The 23795-nt window shown below is 42.5% G+C and overlaps 1 protein-coding gene across 2 annotated transcripts in view; it reads right to left on the bottom strand.

Moving 5' to 3' along the window:
* The window catches only part of Ano2 (anoctamin 2), a 353619-nt gene that overhangs the window by 176500 nt on the left and 153324 nt on the right, over nt 1–23795 (bottom strand). For both annotated transcript variants that reach the window (XM_005365256.3, XM_013352922.2), the window contains exons 10-12: nt 13578–13712; nt 5736–5896; nt 1021–1103 (exon numbers count right to left, since the gene is read on the bottom strand). In XM_005365256.3, coding sequence (XP_005365313.1) covers nt 1021–1103; nt 5736–5896; nt 13578–13712 — 379 coding nt within the window. The remainder of the gene's footprint in view (nt 1–1020; nt 1104–5735; nt 5897–13577; nt 13713–23795) is intronic.

Genomic DNA, 23795 nt, shown 5'->3' with positions numbered 1-23795 from the left:
ACTAAACTGAATGCTGGGAGAAAGAAGCCAGAGTCAGGAAGATGCCATGTAGCCACCAGAGGAGAAAGATGCGAGCTGCCAGCAGGAACCTTGCCAATCGTGATAAAATATAAAATAATAGAAATGGGTTAATTTAAGATGTAAGAGCTATCCAATAAAAAGCTAGAGTTAACAGGCCAAACAATGATTTAATTAGTACAATTTCTGTGTAGTTATTCTGAGTCTAGATTGCTAGGAACGAATGAGCAGCCTTCTACCACAGTCACCCAAAGCACCCACAGTACCAGAGTTCCTATTTGATGCCCACTTTTAGCCCATGATCAATATCCAGTGTTAATAACCCTTATAAATTATAAGGGTTATGATTTTTTCTCAGCTTATCAGAGCCATGGCTAATGCACTAATTCTCAAAGGAGCTGAAAAGGAAGGCTTACCTTTTTTTAATATATACCTTAAACATCATGTACCCCTTCTCCCCACCCTGAATTGGACTCTGAAAGATTCGACCCTTTTTTTTTCCCTTGGCTCATTCTCTGAATTCACATTATACGGAATCCTATCAAAGTGGCCTAATGGGGTTGTCTTTGTCAATCGCCCCAGCAGTCTTCACCTGTACCTCCCATGCCTCCCTACATTGGTATTCTATAGGCTCACAGGCATTCTGGTATGTTCCAACTCTAAACCAATGACTCATTTCCCTCTGGTTTCTTGGTCTCAAGGTTACTTATGGCTACTTCTTTGTGAACATTGTGCAATCTCTTCTTCCAAAGGAGGTTACTTGGTTCTCTTCTTGTCTCCAAACTCTATACTTTAACAACTCAAAGGAAGAATCTGAACTCCCAAAAGAAACATCTGAACCCACCTTAGTGCTGATAAACCATGGCATAGCCAACAAACCATGAGAACCTCAGCCGGTGACAGTGGCTGAGACGGAAAACTTTTAGAGACTCTCTGCTTCAGAGCATCTATTTCTAGGATCAAAGAAAAGCAAGGGCCCAGGGCAGTGTGCAGGGAACTTACTTCTTCCTCTTCTATCCCAGTCAGGTCCCAGAAGTAGCCCAGCCGCATCTGTAGTCTCTTCCAGTTTTCCAGAAACATGGTAGCTTAAAAAGAAGGAAAACATTTAATTGTTTATGAAGAGTGGATTCTGGGTAGTCTTTGGGCTTACCAGTGCAGGTGGGACACACACGTATGGAATTCCAATTCAGGAGCTCTCATTATAGCATTGAGCCCTGTGACTTTCTGCCTGGAGTTACTCAAAACACTCCACATCCCTGGTTGCCTACAGATACATGGGCACCTGCCACTTACGAAGGGGAACCATTCTGAGAAACGTTTCAACTGGTGAGCTTGTCATCACATTTACCCATGTAGACAGTTAAAAGATCATTGAGTAACATAGTACTAAGTGGCCATTTTGGATGTGTGGTTGTTTATCGATGGTCACATTATTACACCACATATGACTTATATTTAAAGGACACATGAACTTTTCCTCACTTCTAGATTCTGGAGAAAAAGGACACTGATGCCAAGAAATGAGAGAAATTTCGGAGGATAAGGAAAATAAAACTAAAGCAGAATTATAGTTTGGACCTAAACTATCACCCTAAAGCTACGTGCTAAAGACTTGGTTGACCATTGGTGGGCTTTGAGGAGGTGATTGGATCGTAGGGACTCAGAGCTCATCAATGAGTTAGTCCATTGATAGAGTCTTGATGTTAAGATCTATTGAAAGGTCATGGAAACTTAGGAGATGGAATCTCATTGGAGGAAATGGATCCCTTGGGTATACTCATAGGGACAACATTTTATCCCCAGATCCCTCCCCCTCTTCTTTCTCCTTGCTTTATGGTCACCTTGAGATGGCCATCTACTACCATGACATTTTCCTGTCCTTCCGGTCCAAAGTGATGGAGCCAGCCAACTGTGGCCTCAAACCTCAGGAACCACAAGAGCAAACAAATGCCCTGCCCTTGAAGTTGAATGGAAGTTGAGCCCTGACTCACACAGGGCTCCGTAGTCTCTTTACTATGCCTCATCCTGCCTGTGCAGATTGTCTCTGCCTAAAGCTTAGTCATTGTTCTCACTTTTGCCCTACCACACTTACATACATCTCGCTCTTGTTTTATTAGGATAAATCTCTTGTGTTTTGAGCAAGCACTGGTCAACTTCTAATTTTCCAAAAATAACAAATCCACACTAAAACATCAGCATTGAACAGAACCCTTTAGACATTATGGTCTAGATTAGTTGGATTTGCTGTTTGTCATTCAAGGCACAAAGCAACCATGGCCTTAGGCATAACACTGAAAAAAAAAACCCTGTGGGCATCCAGGAAGGAATGCTGGCTGCCGAAGAGGGCATTGGTATTGGATTCTAACAATGGATTCTGGCCATGAAGATGGGATAGGCAGAAGGAAAATGAATTCCCCTGACTGAATTCATGGGTCTTTAAGCTCTTAGCTCTCTCTGGCTCCTAAGACATGTGTGTCTGAAGTAGACCTTCTCTCTGGATCTTTCCATCATTTACTAACGTGCCTCACGCCTGCATTGCTGCTCTGCTCATCTTACGCTCCCCTCCATCAACAACTGTGTAAATTATCCCCATCCTCCAGGTTCCTCTTTCATCCCATCCTAACCCCGTCCACATCACTCTGCCTCTGTAATCCTATTTTCATCCTGATTATGGCATCTGGAAAGGAAGGAATACGAACTTCCCAGAATCATCCCTCGAGTTTTGTACTGTCCATGATGCCAGCCAGGTGGCCCTCACTGCACACCATGCTGGATTTCTGGAGGCCATTTTCAGACCATAACAGGACTGAAAACTCTTGCTGAGATCCCTACTACCTGTATTTAACTCAGGCACATCCCAGGACCGAGCAGAATCCTGTGCTAACTGAACATACAGTCACTCAAAGCTACCCTGTGTTGACTTGCGCTACATCATGTGGCCATGATGTATAGTCTTCTCCCTTGAACTTGGAGCTTTTGTTCCTGTGAGTGCATCTTACCTCCTGAGACTGGCATTGCCCTGGGGACACTGTCCTGTCACCCTTCCCAGTGCCTGAAGAGGATACACACAGGGCAGGACTCGGAGTGCTGATCAACTTGCCTCTCCGTGGAAAAGGGAAGGGAAGGCAGGCTGTGAGCGTGCAGAAGAGAAGCCAGGGAGCAAAGAGCAGAGGTGTCGTGTGGTGAGGGAAAAGGAAGGGCGCCATCACACTCGGCTCACTTCCCAAGCACAACATCGATGATGAGGACTAAGCTCTCTGCTTCCCAGTCTCACCCTTCTTCGCAGGAATACTACAGGGAATGTTATTTCACCCAGACTGTAGGTGAGGACACAGCTCAAGCACCAACCCCAAAGCAACCAGGTACCACCTTGGCTAGGAGCATTGACTTCAGGGAGCATTTAATAACTGTGGGCCAAGCCAGGACTCCATTCACTGGCTTTGGGACCCACAACTGACAAGGAACAGAACCAAGATGTTTTGAAGTCTGCCAAAGCCTGAACAGAGCTTTCTCTGCCTCTATTCGGAGCTGTGAGCCCCAGCTCTTTGTTCCTGTGGATAGAACTTCACCTCTCGCTACCGACTAAGGCTACATCTGCAGGAGTCTGGGCAGATATTCTGACAGGTGGGATCTGCAGAGTCACGTCTTCACCTGATCTGACTCTCTCTGTCTTTCTGCTCAGAACTGCTTCCTTCCAGCCCATTCCTGGCAAGCCTGGGCCACCCGACAGTGCACCACTAATCATAATAATCATGGTAATGAGAGGCATTACTGTAATTTTTAATTGTAATTTGTAGGCAGTCATGCCTAGGGCTTTTGGCTGCTACACTCCAAATACATAATCACATAAAACACAGCAAGGCTGCTATAAAAATTATATAAAAAAAAAAGCCCTGCCCTAAACCAAGATGCAGTCCCACTTCTATGGACTTTCCAGGGATGGGGGCAGTAGTCAATTATTGAGACTGTTTACTGAAGCGATTGAGTGCAGACCAGGGGCAGTGAGATTGGGGCTTGAGATTGAAATGGAGCTGAAAACCTCACCTTGCTGCAGGGAGCGGTGAATCTCAGGAAAGTCCATGGGAGACCATGGGCCAGGGTTTTTAAGGGATGGCCATTCCATGCTGGCAGGATCAACAGGACAAATGAATAGGAACTTGGTTTGTACTAAATCCAAAGTGGAGTCCATAGTCTGGGGTCCAACTTGGCTGGAGTGGACCTTAGGGTAACTACACACGCTGTGCTTGCTGGGAGACACTGGTGCCTTTGGCTGCCCAGGCGGCACCCTGCTGCCTTTCACTTCCTTCTGCTGACTGACAAGCCACAGGTCCCATCTCTTCCTGTGTGCTGCTACTATCTTGAAGGGCTGCCCAGGTGCTGCTGGAAGTCCCCTGAGACTAAAAACTAGAGCTCCCTCTGGAGGCGTCTGTTGGAGACCTAGCAAGGCAGAATCTTCCCAGATAAGCTTTGTCTTGCCCAAGAAGAGAGTCCCACTGGGGATGCTAGAAATCTGTGATCCTCTTCCCTGGACAACCATGAGAACTCCTCCTCCTCCTCTCTCTCTCTCTCTCTCTGACTTCTCATTGTCCTCCTCCTCCTTTTCTCATCTTTTAGGAACCCATGACTCGGGGTCCTCTGTGACAGGCCCTCCAACCCATGCAGATGTGGGGATAAATCGAATGGGCTCGGCAGCAGGACTGTGGTCATACTGAAGGTTGAACCAGTAGACGGAGGAGGCCCTGCACTTTCACCAGTGAGTATAAACCAGGTGGTATAACATGAACTGAAACACGTTGACTTGGGCTCTTGTTAAATGTACCCGGTTATGTCATTCAGAATTGTTCAGTTACCATGGGGAAGGCATCCCAGTTTGTAAGAATATGGTGTGTGTGTGTGTGTGTGTGTGTGTGTGTGTGTGTGTGTGTGTAAGAACAGTGTGTATGCAAGAACCCTGTGTGTGCATGTATAAGGATGTAAAAACATCATGTGTGTAAGAACACTGTGTGTGCATGCATGTGCATGTAAGTGCATTTATGTGTGCACACATATGTATAAGAATGCTGCATGTGTAAGAACAATGTGTGTGTAAGAACATCATGTGTGTGTGAGAACAGTGTGTGTGTGCACGTGTATGTGTGTGTTCAGATGAGTACGGTGCAGAGTGAGCTAACTATGTTGGTGCTCCAGGGAGACTGCAGGAAGGAAATAAACGAGTTGCTTGCTTTTCCTTTCACAGATGCCTTCAGTGAGACTATCACGAGCATCACTTTTACCTGAAAGAAAATCTCCACAGTCTGCACTCATGGGGTACAGTAACTAGCATGGAGCCTGAAAGTCAGGAGCTCATCTTAACACCCACGGTACCCCACCATGGCAGCACACCGGCATTCTGTCTCCATGGCTTCCTATGGCTAAGGAATTGTGCCTTATGGTGGTTGCCGGCAGGTTTTAGAACACACACATATTCAAGTTCCTTGTCAGTCATACTTGAGGTCAGTGTGGAGTCAACATTACTCCTCTAAGAGAAAACACAGTGAGCCACAAAGGATATTCCTGTTTCTTTTCTCGTATATCGCCAAAGGAGGAAAGGGTGTTGTGCTTCAAATACTTCTTCGAGTATGAAGAAAACACACGAAGGTAAATAAACCGAAGGCAATGGCCTTCATGCCCTGGCCACTGCACCTGTCTGTTGAGCAGACACTGTGAGAACAACTTACCCCACAGAGCCATGAAGATGGAGAAGAAGACGGTGGCGGGGTTGTCAAACAGATGGCTGGCTCGCGCAGTCCCACAGGCTGAGCTGAGGTTCCAGTAGTCACAGGACTTGTCACACAGGGGGCACATGGTGAAGGCATTCTGGTGGTCACACATCTCTTTGCTGCAGAGACAGGGGTGGCTGGGTTAGGGCTGTGTTTACTCTTCTCGAATGGTAACAAAGAATGAATGAGCCATCTCCTAAGGTGGATAGCTCTCTATCGTACACACTTCCCAGAACGCTAACGGTCATCTCCGAGGTATGTGCACTGAATGATGCCTGAGAAGGCCTCTTCAGGATGTGCTGCATCTGTATGGTTGGTGGGAGACACGCCCAGCCGTGGATAAAACACCACACTGAGGTTGGATTTCAGTCGTTCTTCAAGTGCGGGAGGTTTTCTTTTGCTCTACGGGGCTGACTTACGAACATGTGGTTGCAAATGTGTGACCTGGTCCCAAGCCGAAACAAACAAGAGCGCATGGCAGGACCAGCACAAGCTTTAGTCTCTGCGGCAGTGGTTCTGAGCCTCCTAACGCCGCGACCCTCTAATACAGCCCTTCCTGTTGTGACGACCCCCAACCATAGACTCTCCCATAGCTACTCCACAGCTGTGATTTTGCTACTGTTATGAATTGTCATGTAAATATCCTATAGGTGACACCACCCCGAAAGGGGTCGCAACCCTCAGGTTGAAAACCTTTGCTCTGGAAGAAACAGGTGAGGAGGAATGCCTAGAACTGTGCAAGAAGAACTTGTGCACCATCAGTGCCTGTAAGCCATTTGTGTGACGGAGTCTAAAACCTTCAACCTACTAAGAATTATGACAACCATGAAACAGGATTAGGAAGAATAAAAAAGGAAGGTAAATCCTTCCAAAGACTACATTCTCTTTCTTATACTGAGAGAGGGAAACACGCACCAAGTGACTCTAATGGCCTGTGTGCTAATCCATTATAAATATATTTCTGTTTAATAGACTAATGAATACATTCACAATTCATTAAGTAATGCTGGATCCAATAAGTTAAGGCTCATATGTACACTTAACAATAAGAATCAAAGAATTACCAGCCCTGGATGACTTCCTTGATATTCCCGCATTACCAAATACTGGTAGGAAAAAATGAACTCATTGCTCTTGTTTGTAGTATTCCGTTCATGGACATAGATGAATGGGGTTCAGGGAGAAAGGGTGGAGGGCTCAGGACTCTCTCACTCCTTTCTCACCCCTCAGCTGGAGCTGTGATGCTAAAGAGGCCCCCCAAAGCTGTGTCCACTACAGAAAAAGGCAGCAGCAGGTGTTGTATAACACAGTTTGTTAGAGGGAGGCCACTGCCCCCTACAAGCTCCCTTAGCTTGTGAGTAAAGTGAGGGCTTGCAAGGAATCCCAGGAGCCAAGGATGCCTGGGTCAACTTCTCCTTCACAAGGCATTTGGAGAGCGGGAGACTTCTGGGGACTGTCACTCTCTGTAAAGTCCCATCTTTTTTTTTAAAAAAAAGTAATTTATTTCCTTTTGTTTTATTTGCATGGATGTTTCGCCTACATGTATACTTGTGTGAGAGTGCCAGAAGCTTGGAACTAGAATTATAGACAGTGGTGAGCTGCCATGTGGGTACTAGGCATTGAACCCGGGTTCTCTGGAAGAGCAGTTAGTGCTCTAACCTCTGAGCCATCCCTCCAGCTCCCCAGCTTCTGTCTTTAATGGGTTAAGTCCCCGGCAGGGAAAAGCCGTCTGTGTCAGAGTGTGGAAAGCCCAGGTCTCTAAGGAGAAACATGCTTTTCCCATTCGCTCGCGGCTAAGCTCTCCATTGGCAAGGGTCAATAGGCAGAACTTGCTCACAGAAAAATTATTAAGTGCTGATGTCTTAGCAATATAGCCGGTGCCGGTCCCACTGTATAATCTTATGAAACTAGAAAATAAAGCTAATTTCAACCTTCTGAGTCACACAAGCCATCACTGCACAGTTAGAAAGTGTTGCAAGTTTCAGAGAAAAAGAAAACAAGATTTACACAGAAAATTATTTGTCTGTGTCAATTCAAGAGGAGAGCTCTGCTTTGCAGCCACATCGAAGAGCAGGGTCCCTCACACTGCCCTTCGCGCATGTGCATCTGAGACTGTTGCTTATCTTGTTTTGCGTACTTCCGTGCCAGGGAAGTACAGTCTCACTCAATCTAATTTTAACTAAATATCAGAGATACCAGAAGGTCAGGGAAGAAAGTTTCCTAAGATTATCAACCAATGCAGAACAAGACACTTTAAGTACATGCCAGGCACTGTGTTAACGACTACTTTTAAAAACCCAAATGCAAGGCATCTGTCAATTATCTGTACAAAACAGTAGTGTGGATTCTTCTCAAATTGTTTGAATTTGAAGTCAGAATGCTTGATATGTGTTGGGGTTTTTTGATACAAGCAATTTAAGAGAATTTTAGAGAAACTAAACCTGGGAGCGGCATTAAAGGGACTGAACATTTTGAAACAGGCTGTTGGTGGACACGTTGAAAGATGAGGAAGCCCACTCAAGATGGAAATCAGTTCGGATTTATGCATCAGCTTCATAAGAAAATATACAGATTTCTAGTGAGAAGTGATTGTGGCTATAAATCGAGAGGTCATTTCTCCAATATATCATTTCCTTCTAGAAAAGCTAGGAAGGTTGGCAAATGGCCCGCCGACCAGTTGAGTGAAGACCCTAAAGCAAATGAGGTTCCTAAGAGTGAGTGAATGAGCACCGTTAGGGATACAAGAGCAGCTAGCACAAGGCTGGGAGGCACAGGGAGGCAGGTTTCCAGGAAATCCACACACAACATCTGAAGTAAAGAAGTAAAGCACTTCCTTTCCCAATATGGTTTAAATTAATCAGCTGCATTTTGAATGTTTCAGTCTTCCTCCACTATGTAAGTACTTAGCAAAAGAGACTTTTCTCTCCGGAGCGACATTCTCTAGTTATGACCGTGGAGAAGTATTACTGCTCAAATCTCTTCTCTCAAACACTGAGGAATAAAAGAAACTACCGTTCCCCCATGATTGTGTGTCTTTCCTGGCTTTGAAGCTGCAGTAGAGTTGTAGCAGACATGAGCGCTGGGGAAACTGAATAAAGAGCCACTAAATTCCCTAGTCCTTTGCAAGTTCCTAGGACAGTACAGCTGTAAAACCAGAAATGTTTCAGAATCGAAACAGTGAATTCCAGCTTGACACCAGAATTAGCAATGTCTGAAACAATCCTCCATATAGTGTGTTTTCTTAGCAGATGATATTCGATTAAAACTATGATCAGCAGCAAGAGAAACTTCGGAGATCGTAACAATACATGGGGATTGAAAAATATACTTTTAAGAGGACCCTAAGAGAGATATACATGGATCTACATAGGAAGGACAGAAAGACAAGCTCTCTTGAGTATATTGGGAGTGTGGGGGCCACAGGAGAGGGTGGAAGAGGAAAGGAAGGGAGAGGAGCACAAATAATATATAGATCAATAAAATCAATAAAAATTATATTTTTGAGCAATTATTACCATTATTAGGTCATTGGAGTGATTATCAGAGAAAACTTAAAAAATTCCTATCAGCGAATAAAAATGAAAAACCACCCATAAAACCAAGAATCTGAGAGACTACAAAAGCAAAACTTAGAAGGATGATTATAGCTATGCATGCCTAGGGTATAAAAACACATAAACCTTAAGTAATTAGCATAATAATGAGTCTCAAGATCCTAAAGTCAAATCCCAAGGAACAAATCAAATCCCAAGTTATTGGTAAGAAATAATTGATGAGGATTGGAGCAGAAATGAGTGGAAACAGAGTAAACGAACAACATGAAGAGCTCAATAAAACAAAGAGCTGGTTCTTTGAGAAACTGCAGTCAACAAGCCCTATGCCAAAATAAACAAAAGGAAGCAAAGACGATCTGGACAGTCAAAATGGCAGCAGAGAGGAGGGAATTATGGCACTGAATATCTCGCAAAGGGTTATGGAACTCAGTGTAATTTTTGTCCAGTGTCCCCCAGTGCTTGCAGTTCAAGGGCTGGTTCAAAGCCGTGGAGTTCAGTTGCTCTCTATTACATAAAGAGTTTAAGGCTGCCTAGACTGAGGCCTGTTTCCAAAAAACAAAAATTCAACAGTGAATTTTAAAAAGTAATAACTAAAGGAAAACATATGGGGAACAAAGATAGCAACTCAGGGAGCTGGAGAGATGTCTCAGTGGTCTGAGTTCTTACTGCCCTTCCATAAGACCCCAGCTCAGTTCCCAGGGCTCAGGTTTAGGTTGGCTAAAAACCAGTAAATCCAGCTCTAGGAGATCTGGCACCTCCTTCTGAACTCTTCAGGCTCAAGCCTATACACACACACATACACACATACACACACACACACACACACACACACACACTGTGAGCACATGTGCACACATGCAAAGGAACAAGTATTCATAACACACAAATAAAAAATCAAATAGAACTAAACTATCATATAGTCCATCTACACCACGTGTGTGTGTGTGTGTGTGTGTGTGTGTGTGTGTGTGTGTGTATGTGCGCGCGCGTGTGCGCGCACACGCATATTTGATCAAGGGACCAAATCTAAGAAGTGCAGAATAAGGAGCTGAAATAAAAACTAAAGACACAGGGAAAACAATTCAATGAAAACACATCAAATTTCCCAGATCTAAGGAGAGCAGCAGACACAAAATCACAAGATATGTAGAATGCCAGATAGACAGGAGCAGACAAGAACATACCCAGGACACATTACACTCGGAATGCTGACTATGAATCAAATAGCAAACACTAACAACTGCAATGCAAAGCTATCAATGCAAACACAAATGTCAGTCTCTCAGAATGAAGTCAGGCATCTATAAGCAAGTATGGCACAATTACTTGTACTCAGAAACAAACAAGAAGAAAAGTGTCCTAAATGCAGAACAGTTGAGAAGGAAGGGTACCAGGTGGAGAGAGATGGGAACAGGATGAGTGGATGGTCAAAGCATGACTTGTGTGTGTTTGGGAGTGGGGGGAAGTACTTCTATATATGTTTTGCTTTTATTGGTTAATGAATAAAGAAGCTGTTTTGGCCAATGACTTACAGAATAGAGCTAGGCAGGGAAAACTAAACTGAATGCTGGGAGAAAGAAAGCAGAGTCAGTGAGACACCATGGAGCCGCCAGAGGAGAAAGATGCAACCTGCTAGTTGGAACTTTGCCCGTAGGCTACAAACCTCATGGTAAAATATAAAATAATAGAAATGGGTTAACCAAAGTTAAAAGAGCTAGAGCTAGCTAGCAATACACTTAAGTAATTGGCCAAGCAGTGATTTAAATAATATAATTTCTGTGTGGTTATTTCAGGAGTCTTGGTGGCCTCTTACAAGGTGTGTGTGTGTTCCAGGACAGGCTCCAAAGCCACAGAGAAACCCTGTCTCGAAAAACCAAAAAAAAAAAAAAATACAAGGTGTGTGTGTGTGTGTGTGTGTATGTGTGTGTGAAACTGATACAATGAAATGCATGAATTTGTACAATTAGTGTGACTCCATAATACACCAAGAAAAGTGTTTAATCACTCTCAATTATTGCTAAGAAAGCTTGAGAAATATGATTTGTCCAGATTCCCTATCAGAATCCTCTGTTGAGTAGGATCAGTTATGTGTGGCTTCATGGGGCCCATAGAGCCTGGACTTCTGACGGATACACAGTTATATTCTAAGAGTAGGTCTTTGGGATTAGGGATGTGGCTAAGTAGCAGGTGCATCCACCTCGTGTGACACCTGACCCTGATGACCATCACTAAAAACAATGAAACAAGAGCAGGCCTCATTCAAAAACCACAGGAAATAGTTTTTCTATTATTTGCCTCTTTCCGGATTTTAAACACTTTCCCTTGCCTCTGAAAATCAACCATCAGAGTTTTAACCAGATGTCCACGGGTCAAGCTTCCTCACTGTGATTTACAATTTAAAATTGTGTGTGATTGCAGGATGAAAATACAAACACATAACTACACGCAAACATAGCACAGTAGGCATTTATCCTTCCTGCCTATGAAGAACCCTAGTATTTCATTTCTTTGTATCCTATCTTATTGTGATGGTTAAGGTTTACTGTCAACCTGGCTGGGTTTATGATGCTGTAGAAGACACATCTGTGGGCATGTCTGCGAGGATCTGTTCAGAGAGATTTAGCTGAAGACAGAAGACCTTCCCTGAGTGTAGGCAACATCCAGTAGGTTTGGGCTTTGGGCTGATCAGAAAGAACACGAGATGATAATGTGAGCACCAGTAGCCATTGCTCTCTGCTTCCAGACTATGGACATAACACGATCAGCTACCTGACGTCCCTGCCACCAGATGCACCATGCCCCCTCAAACCACAAGTTTCCTTTTCCAGCCATTTTGTTCCAACAATGAGAAAAACAATGAATGCATTATCTAACTCTTCTTCCTTCAGGAGCAACCTCCGGGTTGCTCTTCATAGGTGACAGAACACGGCACACTGGCAAAAGGCATGGAACATCGCAATGATAACAATACACTCTACAAGTGTGCACATCCCGCACATGCGAGTTTGTGTGTGCATAGATGGCACAATGCTTCTGTGTAGACACAACTTGGCAGCCTATGCAGGCCCTGGTCATTTCCAACCAGAAAACTTAACTCTACCCTGACTTACTTAGCTTTGTTCTCCACACCAGCAGGGCTAGCTCTGGCTTGCCTTGTGAGTTCATCTCTATAGAGTGAGTGTGGCAAGACCAGCCTGCTGGTTCCTCTCACTAGGGAACACCATTTCCCCAACAAGTCCAGTCTTGCCACAACATCCCTCCCTCCCACATCCAACTACAGTGGACGTTCATAGTCTCCCTCAGTATCTTCAGTTCATCTTGTTCCCAACAACGCATCATGTTGCTACAGAACTGAGTACCACTGCCATGATGTGTCCCATCTCCAGCTAAGACAAACTGAGCCACGGGAATTTTAACTCTAACACATAACACTAGAAGATGGCTCAGAACATGGACTGTGTGTGTGATCATGTAAGTTCTTGTTGTTTTAAGATTCGTGTTTTTTTTTTCTTTTTTTTGAGGTTGTTTTGGGGGTGAGTTGTTTTTCTAAACTTCTCTGCTGCTGTTTCTGGTGGGGTCTCACTCTGTACCCTCAGATGACTTCAAATTCACAATATAGCTTCAAGTCCAGCCTCAAAAATCCTAGCAATCTTCCTGCCTTGGCCTACCAAGTGATACCAGGATTGGATGTAGTCAAAGAGTTGATGTATAATGTCACCAGCAATTGATAAGTACTTCTGTTCTTCATCGACCTTCCCTTTCCCATAAGGACGAGCCTTTGTTCAGTCCTGGCTCTGCATGAGCCCTACCATGTGGTCTGTTGTGTCCTGCAGTTCTGACCTTCTGAACCATAGCACGGCCCTTCCTTGCAGCCTCTTCTTATAGCATTCTGTGGCTACAAGATATGACCACAAGGACATGTGACTTTTATGATGTTGCACATACTCTGACCTGTGTTTGATGGGAAGCCATCAGGCAAATGTTGTGAAGTTAAGGGGCAAAACCATTTATCCGTCATGATTCCTTTCAAAAGAAGAGGACCGGGAGAACCAGCATGGCTCTGCAACCCTTCCCGAGCCCTGCAGCTCCCAGACCTGACTCTGGAGGGAAGTTCCATGTGTGGGAAGGGATGTGGGACAGAGAGCGAGGACTTTGGAAAGAGGTGTGTGAAATGTGCTCACAAGTGGGGCGAAAGTCCAAACTATGACCATACAGGAACGGAGCCTTGCCTCTAACAGGGACTTACCTGGGAATATCTTCCTCGATGGTTGCACACCCATAGAGAAACACGATCACCCCAATGACAGAAGATGGGATAAGGAACGATGTATACAACCCCAGCCAAGCAAAATACAGCCCAATTTTCTCTCCAAAATACTTCCTGGAAAACCAAGAAAGAAAAGAAAATGAAACACATATTAGAAACATCACAGACTCCCCGTATTTCTTTTTGTTCTATGACTCAAAATAGATTGGCAGAAATACTCTTTTTGTAAGGACTTCAAAGGGATGGAGGCTACAGTGGAAGGGATCTCTGCACAAAAGAAATCAGCAACTGATCTTTGCTGAGATGGAGTTCACTTCACTTGCCTCACAGATACACATCAGCCTTGGCCGTTTGTGGGAAGGAGAAAGAACCCAGCCCTAACAGCAAACTCCAAGTATCTTGCCAGCTTTAGACTCCTCACCAACATGAATAGTACATTACCTTCTTAAATCCAGACTGCTCAACCCACAAGAAAGCACACTTTTTAAGAACAAACCTATTTTTAATAAATTATGTAAACCGAATATGTGGGTATGTGTAACTAATGTACACAAACCAACCCATGCATTTTTAAAGAATTACTAGAAGAAATTCAATAAAATACTTATAAAGGTTTGTTTTGGTGGGTGATTTTTATTTCTTATCTTCTGAACCACTTTATTGAGGCAGATGATATACAAAAGGCTATGAATACCTAATGTATCTGACAAGTCACCATGACATACCCCCTGCTCCAAATACCCTTCCAGTGCTCCCTTCTCTAAATTATTTTTCTCTTGTGTTGAGAGCACTCAGCATAAAAGAGCTCCCCCCTTTCTTTTGTGTGTGTGTGCGCGTGTGTGTGCGTGTGTGTGTGTGTGTGTGTGTGTGTGTGTGTGTGTGTTTCAAAATAGGGTTTCTCTGTAGCTTTAGAGCCTGTCCTGGAACTAGCTCTTTTAGACCAGGCTGGCCTCAAATGCAAAGAGATCCACCTGCCTCTGCCTCTGCCTCCCGAGTGCTGGGATTAAAGGAGTGCGCCACACCATCTGGCTAAGAGCTCCCCTCTTAGCAAAACTCTATTTATGCTTCCCACTGTTATTAGCTACAGACTGGTATATAATGGGACTCAAAAGTGTACACATTCTACGTAACTAAAACTTTACACCCATTGCTTTACATCTTCTGTTTTTCCCTTGATGTAGGCCTGGTAACCACAGTTCCACACTCAGATTCCACATACCCTACAGAAGACTAAATTCCTCAAAGAGGTGACATCGCACATCATTTGTACTACTGCCTGGCTTATTTCACTTAACGTAGAGTTCTCCAAGTTCATCCATATTGTTACAAATAACAGCTTCCTCTTCTTGTGAAGCCAAATAATTTTAATTTCTTTGTTTAGTTTTTTATTTTCCCATACATTTTACTCCTTTGTTCACTTCTAATTTCAGTTCTCTTCACCTGTGCTCCTATCTGTATTGTTGATAATCTTTAAGATTATTCTTGTTAAGTATCTACTGAGCAGGCTATGGATCTGTTTCTTTGGGCTCAACTACTGGAACTCTATCTGATCCTTTAAGTGAGTGTCATGGATGCATGATCCTTGGAGCCTTGACTTTGCTGTCTGTGAACTTGGAAAGCAGCCACTTCTAGTTCTTTCTGGTTAGCTTCATCTGGAGAAGATCTTCATCAGTCATGCTGATGGATGGATTAGCTAGTAGAGTCTGTGGGTAAGAGAGCTAGGAATGTGTTGATAAAACTAAGCTGGGTCAAGATCTTTTCCCATTCTGTAGGCTGTTGTTTTGTCTTGTTGACCTGTCCTTTGCTTTACAGAAGCTTCTCAGTTTCAGGAGGTCCCATTTACTAATTGTTTTTCTCTGTGTCTGTGCTGCTAGGGTTATATTTAGGAAGTGGTTCCCTGTGACAGTGCATTCAACTGTATTTCCCACTTTCTCTTCTATAAGATTGAGAGTGGCTGGCTTGATGTTGAGGTCTTTGATCCATTTGGACTCGAGTTTTGTGCGTGGAGATAGATATGGGTCTATTGTCATTCTTCTACATGTTGATATCCAGTTATGCCAGCACCATTTGTTAAATGTGCTTCCTTTTTTCCAATTTGATATTTTTTGCTTCTTTGTTAAAAATCAGGGGTTCAAAGTTGTGTGGATTGATATCCGGATCTTCAATTTGGTTCCATTGGTCCTCCTGTCTGTTCTTATGCCAATACCAGGCTGTTTTCAGTACTGTAGCTCTGTAGTAGAGTTTGAAGTCAGGGATTGTGATGCCTCCAGAAGTTCCATTATTGTACAGGATTGCTTTGGCTATTCTGGATTTTTTGCTTTTCCATATAGAAGTTGAGTACCATTCTTTCAAGGTCTATGAAGAATTTTGCTGGGATTTTGATAGGCATTGCATTGAATCTGTAGACTGCTTTTGGTAAGATTACCATTTTTACTATGTTAATTCTACCTGCTCAAGAGCATGGGAGATCTTTCTACTTTGTGGTGTCTTCTTCAATTTCTTTCTTCAAAGATTTAGTTCTTCTCATGCAAGGCTTCCACTTGTTTAGAATCTTAGAGTTACTCTGAGATATTTTATGTTATTTGTGGCTATTATGAAGGGTGATGTTTCTCTTATTTCTTTCCCAGCCCTTTTATCATCTGTGTACAGGACAGGTCTGTCTAAAATATACAAAGAACTCAAGAAATTGGTCATCAAAAGAATAAATAATCCAATAAAAAAATGGAGTTCAGACCTAAACATAGAACTCTCAACAGAGGAATCTAAAATGGCTGAAAGACACTCAAAGAAATGTTCAACATCCTTAGTTATCAGAGAAATGTAAGTCAAAACAACTCTGAGATTCCATCTTACACCTATAAAAATGGCCAAGATCAAAAATACTGATGACAACTTACGCTGGAGAGGTTGTGAGGTAAAGGGAACACTTCCGCATTGCTGGTGGGAGTGCAAGCTGGTACAGCCCCTTTGGATGTCAGTGTGGTGATTTCTTAGAAAATTAGGAAATAACCTTCCTCAAGACTCAGTAATACTACTTTTGGGTATATTTCCAAAAAATCCTCAATAGTGCCAAAGGGCATGTGCTCAACTATGTCCATAGCAGCATTGTTTGTCATAGTTAGAACCTGGAAACAACCTAAATGCCCCTTGACTGAAGAATGGATAAGGAAAAAGTGGTGCATTTACACAATGGAGTACTACACAGCAGAAAAAAAAATAACTACATCTTGAATTTTGCAGGCAAATGGATGGAGCTAGAAAACATCATTTTGAGTGAGGTAACCAAGACACAGAAAGACAATTATCACATGTGCTCACTCATAAGTGGTTTTTAAACATAAAGCAAAAGAAAACCAGCCCACTAATTTAGACAACAATGAGGAACCTAAGAGAGACATACATAGATTTAATCTATGGGAAGTAGAAAAAGAAAAGATCTCCTAAGTAAATTGGGAGCATCTGGACCTTGGGGGAGGATTGAAGAGTGGAAGGTAGAGGCAGGGAGGGGAGCAGAGAAAAATGGACCAAATATAAAGAAAAACAAAAGTAAAGAAAGCTACCTAACAATCAAAAGCTATAACACAAAGCCAATGAGATGGCTCAGAGGGCAAGCAATTCCAACAACCTAAGGATACTTAGAAAGCACACGGTAAAAGCAAACAAATTACTGAAAATTGTCTTTGATCCCCATGAACCCACCCACAACCCCCCAAAATGCAAATAGATAAGTAAATGAACAAATACTTTTTAAATTGTGGGGCAATATAAAAGGGCCTATCATACATGCGAGTAGGGTCTCAGTAGAAATGAGACTAGATTAAATATTTGAATGGACAACTTTCTACAGCTAAGGGTTTTCAAAAGTCACGAAAGACAATAAAACACAGATCAAAGTCACAGAGTCCCAAGCTGAAGGAACATGAGAGCAATAAGCAGCCACCTCCCCAGGCTCAGCACAGTGAAGCTGCTGCAGACCCAGGATAGAAAAAAAAGTCTTTAAGCATACTGGATGAACAGGCGCACTAAATTCAGGGGGGACTCTCGGATGGGACCGCAGCCAATTCCTTAGCAGAAACTGTGAAAGCGAAAGAGAGTGACAACTTCAAAGTATGTAAAGAAAAAAAAACCTGTTAACCTAGAATACTACACATAAAGAAAATGTCTTTCAAAAATGAAGGCAAAACCCAAATATGGCAGCAATCAAAAGCTTAATTCACTGCCAACAAAGCTGCCCTACAAAAAAAAAAATGTTGAAGGAGCTCTTTGGGCAAAATGAGTATGATCCAAGCAGAAATATGGATCGACACAAGATAGAAAGTACTAGAAATGGTAAAAAGAATGATAAATAAAAAGCATCTTTATTTTTAATCTCCATGAACTGTAATTCACTATCTGAAGCATGCTTTCTCAGTGTGGGTGACACTGCCCCCAAGGGGAGCTAACTTTGGATTTCTGGAATCCAGTTTAGAGTATTAATTGTTGCTATGATGATTTAACCCTTCCAAGGCAGGAGTAGTACATAAACAGAAGTAGAGTTTATTAATAGCATTAAGGTTTCATGGGACACGTGAGAACTGGAGACCAAAAACGGTACTAGAGGGGAAAATGATGGTTTAGAGCATTGTTAAACCAATAGTAGTGACAATGGGTTGTGGGATTTACAGTGTACTCATAAATAAACTATATAACAGCAAAAACAGACAATTAAAGGAAAGAAACTGAAGAATATTCTTACAAGGTGCTGCGTGTAAAGAGTGTGAAGGTATAGATTTGAAAGTAGAGTATAACCACATTTAAAATAGTATTGTAAGCTCTAGAGAATAACTAAAATATGTTAATGTTAGATCTAACTAATGGACCGTCATTGGAGATAAAGTGGAATAATAAAAACAACAAATTAAAAATTAAAAAAAAATCAAGAAGAAAGAGAAAACAAATGATAATAACATGATATATTTAAAAGGTAAACATATTAAAGATTATATTAAGTGTGAATAACCTAAATATCTCAAAAAACTAAGACTGTGAAATCAAGAAAGAAAATAAAACTCAGCTGTATGGTTTTTTTTATCAGAAAGACAATTTAAATAGAAAGGCATACTGGGATATAAAAAGGGTCATAAGTATGACTACATCATGCAAATATTAATTTTAAAAAATGAAGAGAAAAGTTGACTTCAAAACAAAGACTATTATGGATACAGGAGAAATCGACATAATGATTATTTCACCAAAATCAAATAAACCTAAATGTCTGTGTGCATTTTTTAAAATGCACACAGTAAAAAAAATTAGAGGATAATAGACTTTTAAATAATTATTACAGCTGCTCCTCAACTTACAATGGAGTCGCGCCCAAATATACACAATGCAAAACATTGCAAGCTGAAAATACATTCAACCCACAATCGAGTATCAGAGTTTAGCAGTGATGGAGGAAGGTCATTGGTTAATTATAATAACGAAACTGCTTGGCCTCATAGGTTAAAACATAGGTGGGTGGAGTAAACAGAACAGAATGCTGGGAGGAAGAGGAAGTGAGCTCAGACTCAACAGCTCTGCTCTCTGGAGCAGAGACACCATGCTCTCCTCTCCCAGGCAGAAGCATGCGATGAAGCAAGCCGCCAGGTCAGACATGCTGAATCTTTCCCAGTAAGACCAGTGCTACACAGTTTATTAGAGATGGGTTGATCGGGATATCAGAATTAGCCAGTAAGGGCTAGAGCTAATGGGCCAAGCAGTATTTGAATGAATACAGTTTGTTTGTGTTGTTATTTCGGGGCATAAGCTAGCAGGCGGCCAGGGTGCTGGGGATGCAGCCCCACCACTCCTATTACTACATAGCAGTACGTTTCATTGTGGGATGTCCTTGTTTCCTTCATGATTGCCTGGTTTGCTGGAAGTTGCATTTGCTGCCACACCCCCCACCTCCCACATTGCAAAAGATGAAACTATAGCCCTGCACACCATTCGTTAGGAAAAGACCACAGCAGAGGTTACATTGAGCTCAAGTCACTTTCACAGCATCATGAACTTAAAAACAAAAAACCATTAAGTCAAACTGTTGCAAATCAGAGGCCATACAGAGTGACACCCGTATCCCTCCTTTAGTAATTGAGATGACAAGTACCCATAAAGCTGGGGAGATATTAAAGACAGCCTAAACCAAGTCAGACTAATTTACATTTGTAGAATTTCCTACCAAATAACCACAGATTCTTATTCTTTTCTATACTCAGTCATGAAGATAGGCCATATTCTGAACCATAAAATGAATTAAACAAATGTGGATGCTTGAATAATAAATATTTTTTTTCTGTGACCACAACTAAATTAAACAGAAAACTTACAGCAGAGTGATATCTGGGGAAAAATCCCCAAAAATTTGGAAATTAAACAATAGCCTTCCAAACAACTCATGGATCAAAGAAGAAATCACAAAGAAAATTGGAAAATATTTCAATTGAGTGAAAAGAAAACACAACACATCAAACTTTGCATGGTGCCATTAAAGCCATGCTTCGAGGGTAATCTAAAACATAGATACTTGAATTAAAAACACAGTATTGAGTTAGTAATCAGAGCCCCTCCTTCAACTAGAAAAACAAGGGCAAATTCAACCCAAAGCAAGCAGAGGAAGGAAGTGGAGATGAATCCATAAATTATAATTATAAGTTACCAACCAATCCAATTTATTTTCAGTCACGGAAGTCAAACAGATGTACAAGAACTGCATCTTGTCTATGACATGTCTGCTAGTACCCGCTCTGGAATAGCAGGGCTGCATAGCAATGCTGTTTCTGCTCTTCTCTGAGACGCAAAGGTCTCCACTAAAGACTCCACTAAGACTAAAAGTCTTAGCTTTGTTTTCTCCCATTTCAAATTTTGTTAGTATGAAAATTAGATGAGCCGGGTTCATGAGAACAGAGTAAATAAATCAACATTAATGGATACAGATTATATCACTCTGGATTAATGGAAAAAACTGCTCATCACACATCATGACTGAGAGATGGGAAAGATGCTTGCATGAAGATATTCAGCACAGAGTGTCCATCTAGAATATCCAAAGGACTTCTACCTATCACTAAGAAATAAACACATGACCCAACCAAAAACATGGGCAAAAGACTTGAGTGCAACCTTGAACAGAATAACCAGTTGACCAATAAATATGAGAGGTACTCAGTTTACTTAATTCCCTGAAAAATGCCAGCAGGGTAAAGTCTGTAGGACAATCTCTGTTCCCTGCCCACCGGACTGAAGGATGACAGGAATCATCTCTGCTTTTCAGTGCTGATCTTAGAAAAAGCTGTTTAGGACACCGAAATGACAGTTTGATCTGTACGTTTTTTGCCATGTGAGCATGGAGTCTTGAATTTAAGCCTCAAATTCACATTTAAAAATTAAAAACTCATGGTGTACACTCATAAAGCCAATGAGAGGGTTGTAAAGACAGACAGGTCCCAGGAACTGGCTGGCTTGATGATTTGAAACCAAATAAATGACCCTGTATCAAAATACAAGATGAGGGCACCAAAGGAATGCAACTGAGGTTGAGCCCTGGCCTCCACATGCCTGGGTTTACGTGTGCACAGGGACTCACACACATGAACACACTAACAGAATCTGTCAGGTTTCCCCAGGCTCCCCAGAGACAGATCTTAAAGGCAGACACTTGATGCTGTTAGCCGCATTGTGGGCAGGAGCCAGAGGGGACAATTCTGAGCCTTTCATTCAAGTCCACAATGGGCTCTCAGGGAAGGGCTAGAGATTTTCAGCCACAAAAATCAAGCAAGCCAACAAATCCCCTCCCTGGTGAGACTCGGGGATGGGACCAACACCACTCTGAATCCCAATTATAAATGTCTTTTTTTTATCCATCCTCAGTTCTTTGAGATAATATAAGTGGATTCTGGTTCATAAGGGGCCAGCATGAGAGAGAAATGAAGGAAGGGTAACATACTTCCTTCCAGAACCAATTCCGGGCCTTGGGAAGAGGGATTCATGGGTAATATCTCCTCTGTGTTCTCTGAACTTCAGAAAAGCAAGTTAAAGTCAGTGTAGGGCAAAGGTTAGACTCATGTGTGTAAATCAGCTCAGGTTTGCTCAGCAGTCTCTAATATGAGCTCCGTCCCCTGAAAGATTGGGGTTCTACTACATGGTCCCCAGTTGGTAGTGCAGCTTACGCATGAAGTCTAGTTGAAAGAAGTATGTCTATGGGGGTGGGTCCTTGGGGTATATCATTTCTGGCCACCTCCTGTCTTTCCCTTTGCTTCCTAATCAGTCATGAAGGGCACAGATCTCTGCATGTTCCTGCCTCTATAATATTCTGTCCAAGCATGCAGGACAGGGCAACCATAGGAAGAACCCTCTGAAACAGTGAGTTAAAATGAGGCCTTCCTCTCTGAAGTGGTTTTGGTCAGGTATTTTTTCCTTAATAGTTTCTTTGAGAAGACCCTCAGTCAGCTCCAAAGGTAAGGTCAGAATGCTAGCTTTCCCCTCAAGGATGCTCCTGTTACATGGTTCAAATGAGTTTCTAGCTGAAGCGGGAAGTGAACTGCCCCTTTGGAGGGAAAGGGGGAGAAAGCCTTTCCCTCAGGGGCTGTGGTGTGAGACTCTCCCTGACTGGGCCTTAGAGTCCCAAGACTGTCTCATCTCTACTGCCCATAGGCAATGTGGGAATGTCTCTGGCTAGCCCACTCCCAATGATTCGGGTCCAGTGGTTCTTGAGGACCATGGTACACATGACTCTGTATGTGGACCATGGATAGGACAGTCTTGTAAGCCAATGGACGTACATGTTCCCCTCTGCCACTGCTACTCAGCTACCTGGACTTAAACTTGGGTGTCGCTTGAGCATTGTGTTATATTCCGGGCTCCTCTAAAGGACCTGGGGTTTTCTTTCTTTTACTTTTTAGAAAATCAATGTATGAAATAATTGGTTTCATTCTGACATCTTCATATATACATGTATATACATATATATATATATACGTATATATATACGCATATATATATACACATTTTCATACATATTCTTCTCACACCCAAACCTCATTACCCTCTCTTTCTTTACCCTTCTCCTTCTCATTGTTCCCCTCCTTCTTCCTAATAGTATTCCTTCTACTTTGTGACATATATATATATTGCACACACAGAGAGAAAGAGACAGACAGACAGACAGACAGAAACAGAGAGAGACGGAGACAAAGAGAGGGCAGGCAAAATCTAGGTTCTTCATGTGAGACAAAATGTGGTATTTGTCTCTCTGAGTCTGGCTTATTTTGTTCAACATAATGATCTCTATTTTCGACCATATTCCTGCAAATAACATATACCACATTTTCTTTAGCCATTAACTTACCAATGGTCCCTTAAGTTGGTTCTGTATCTTGGCTATTATGAGTAGTTTCACAGTAAACATGGATATGCAGGTATCTATGTTATATTCTGACTTAGATTCCTCTGAGTATATACCTGAGTGATATAACTGGGTCATATAGATCTAACGTTAGTCTCTAGGGAGCGTCTATATTGATTTCTATACCCCGGGTCACAATCAGAACAAATGGCCTGCCTGTATCTCCCCCTTCCCTCTCTGCGATGGCTTTTTGCATAGAGCTGGGAGAATTCTTTCACATTCCTGCCAGGTGTGCTATTCCTCTTCCTAAGATAATTGTCTTACTTTTCCTCATATAAAAAAATAAAACCACCCAAAATTGTTTTCCTGATGTATAAGGCCCCATTTGATTTGTAACCCTTCTTTGGCTCTGCTCCTGATGAATGGAGCTCCAGACTACTCCTTAAACACACGACATCTGTTCCCACCTTGGGGTTTTGGTCATGGTTGTTCCCATTGCTTGAGCATCCTTTCTCTCACCTCCTCTGCTCATTCTTCACTCTTTAGCTAGACCAAATCACCTTAGACAGCCCTGTACACTCACCCCACCCCAATGGTACCGAGATCTCCCCTAATGTGGCTCAATACCCTACCCTCTTTTCTCCGGTTCTGCTTCAATCCCTCTCCATTGCCAAGATGGAAGCCCCATGGAAATGGAGACCTCCTATTCTTTAGTGCCAAGAATTTGCCTGACACATCACAGGAGCATAGTATCTAATGGATAGCCAACTCGTCACACACACACGAGAGAGAGAGAGAGAGAGAGAGAGAGAGAGAGAGAGAGAGAGAGAGAG

This window comes from Microtus ochrogaster, unplaced genomic scaffold (assembly GCF_000317375.1).
Source record: "Microtus ochrogaster isolate Prairie Vole_2 unplaced genomic scaffold, MicOch1.0 UNK1, whole genome shotgun sequence".
Classification (NCBI taxonomy): domain Eukaryota; kingdom Metazoa; phylum Chordata; class Mammalia; order Rodentia; family Cricetidae; genus Microtus; species Microtus ochrogaster.
The sequence above is the reverse complement of the archived record's forward strand: the minus strand, read 5'-3'. Positions and strand labels throughout refer to the sequence as shown.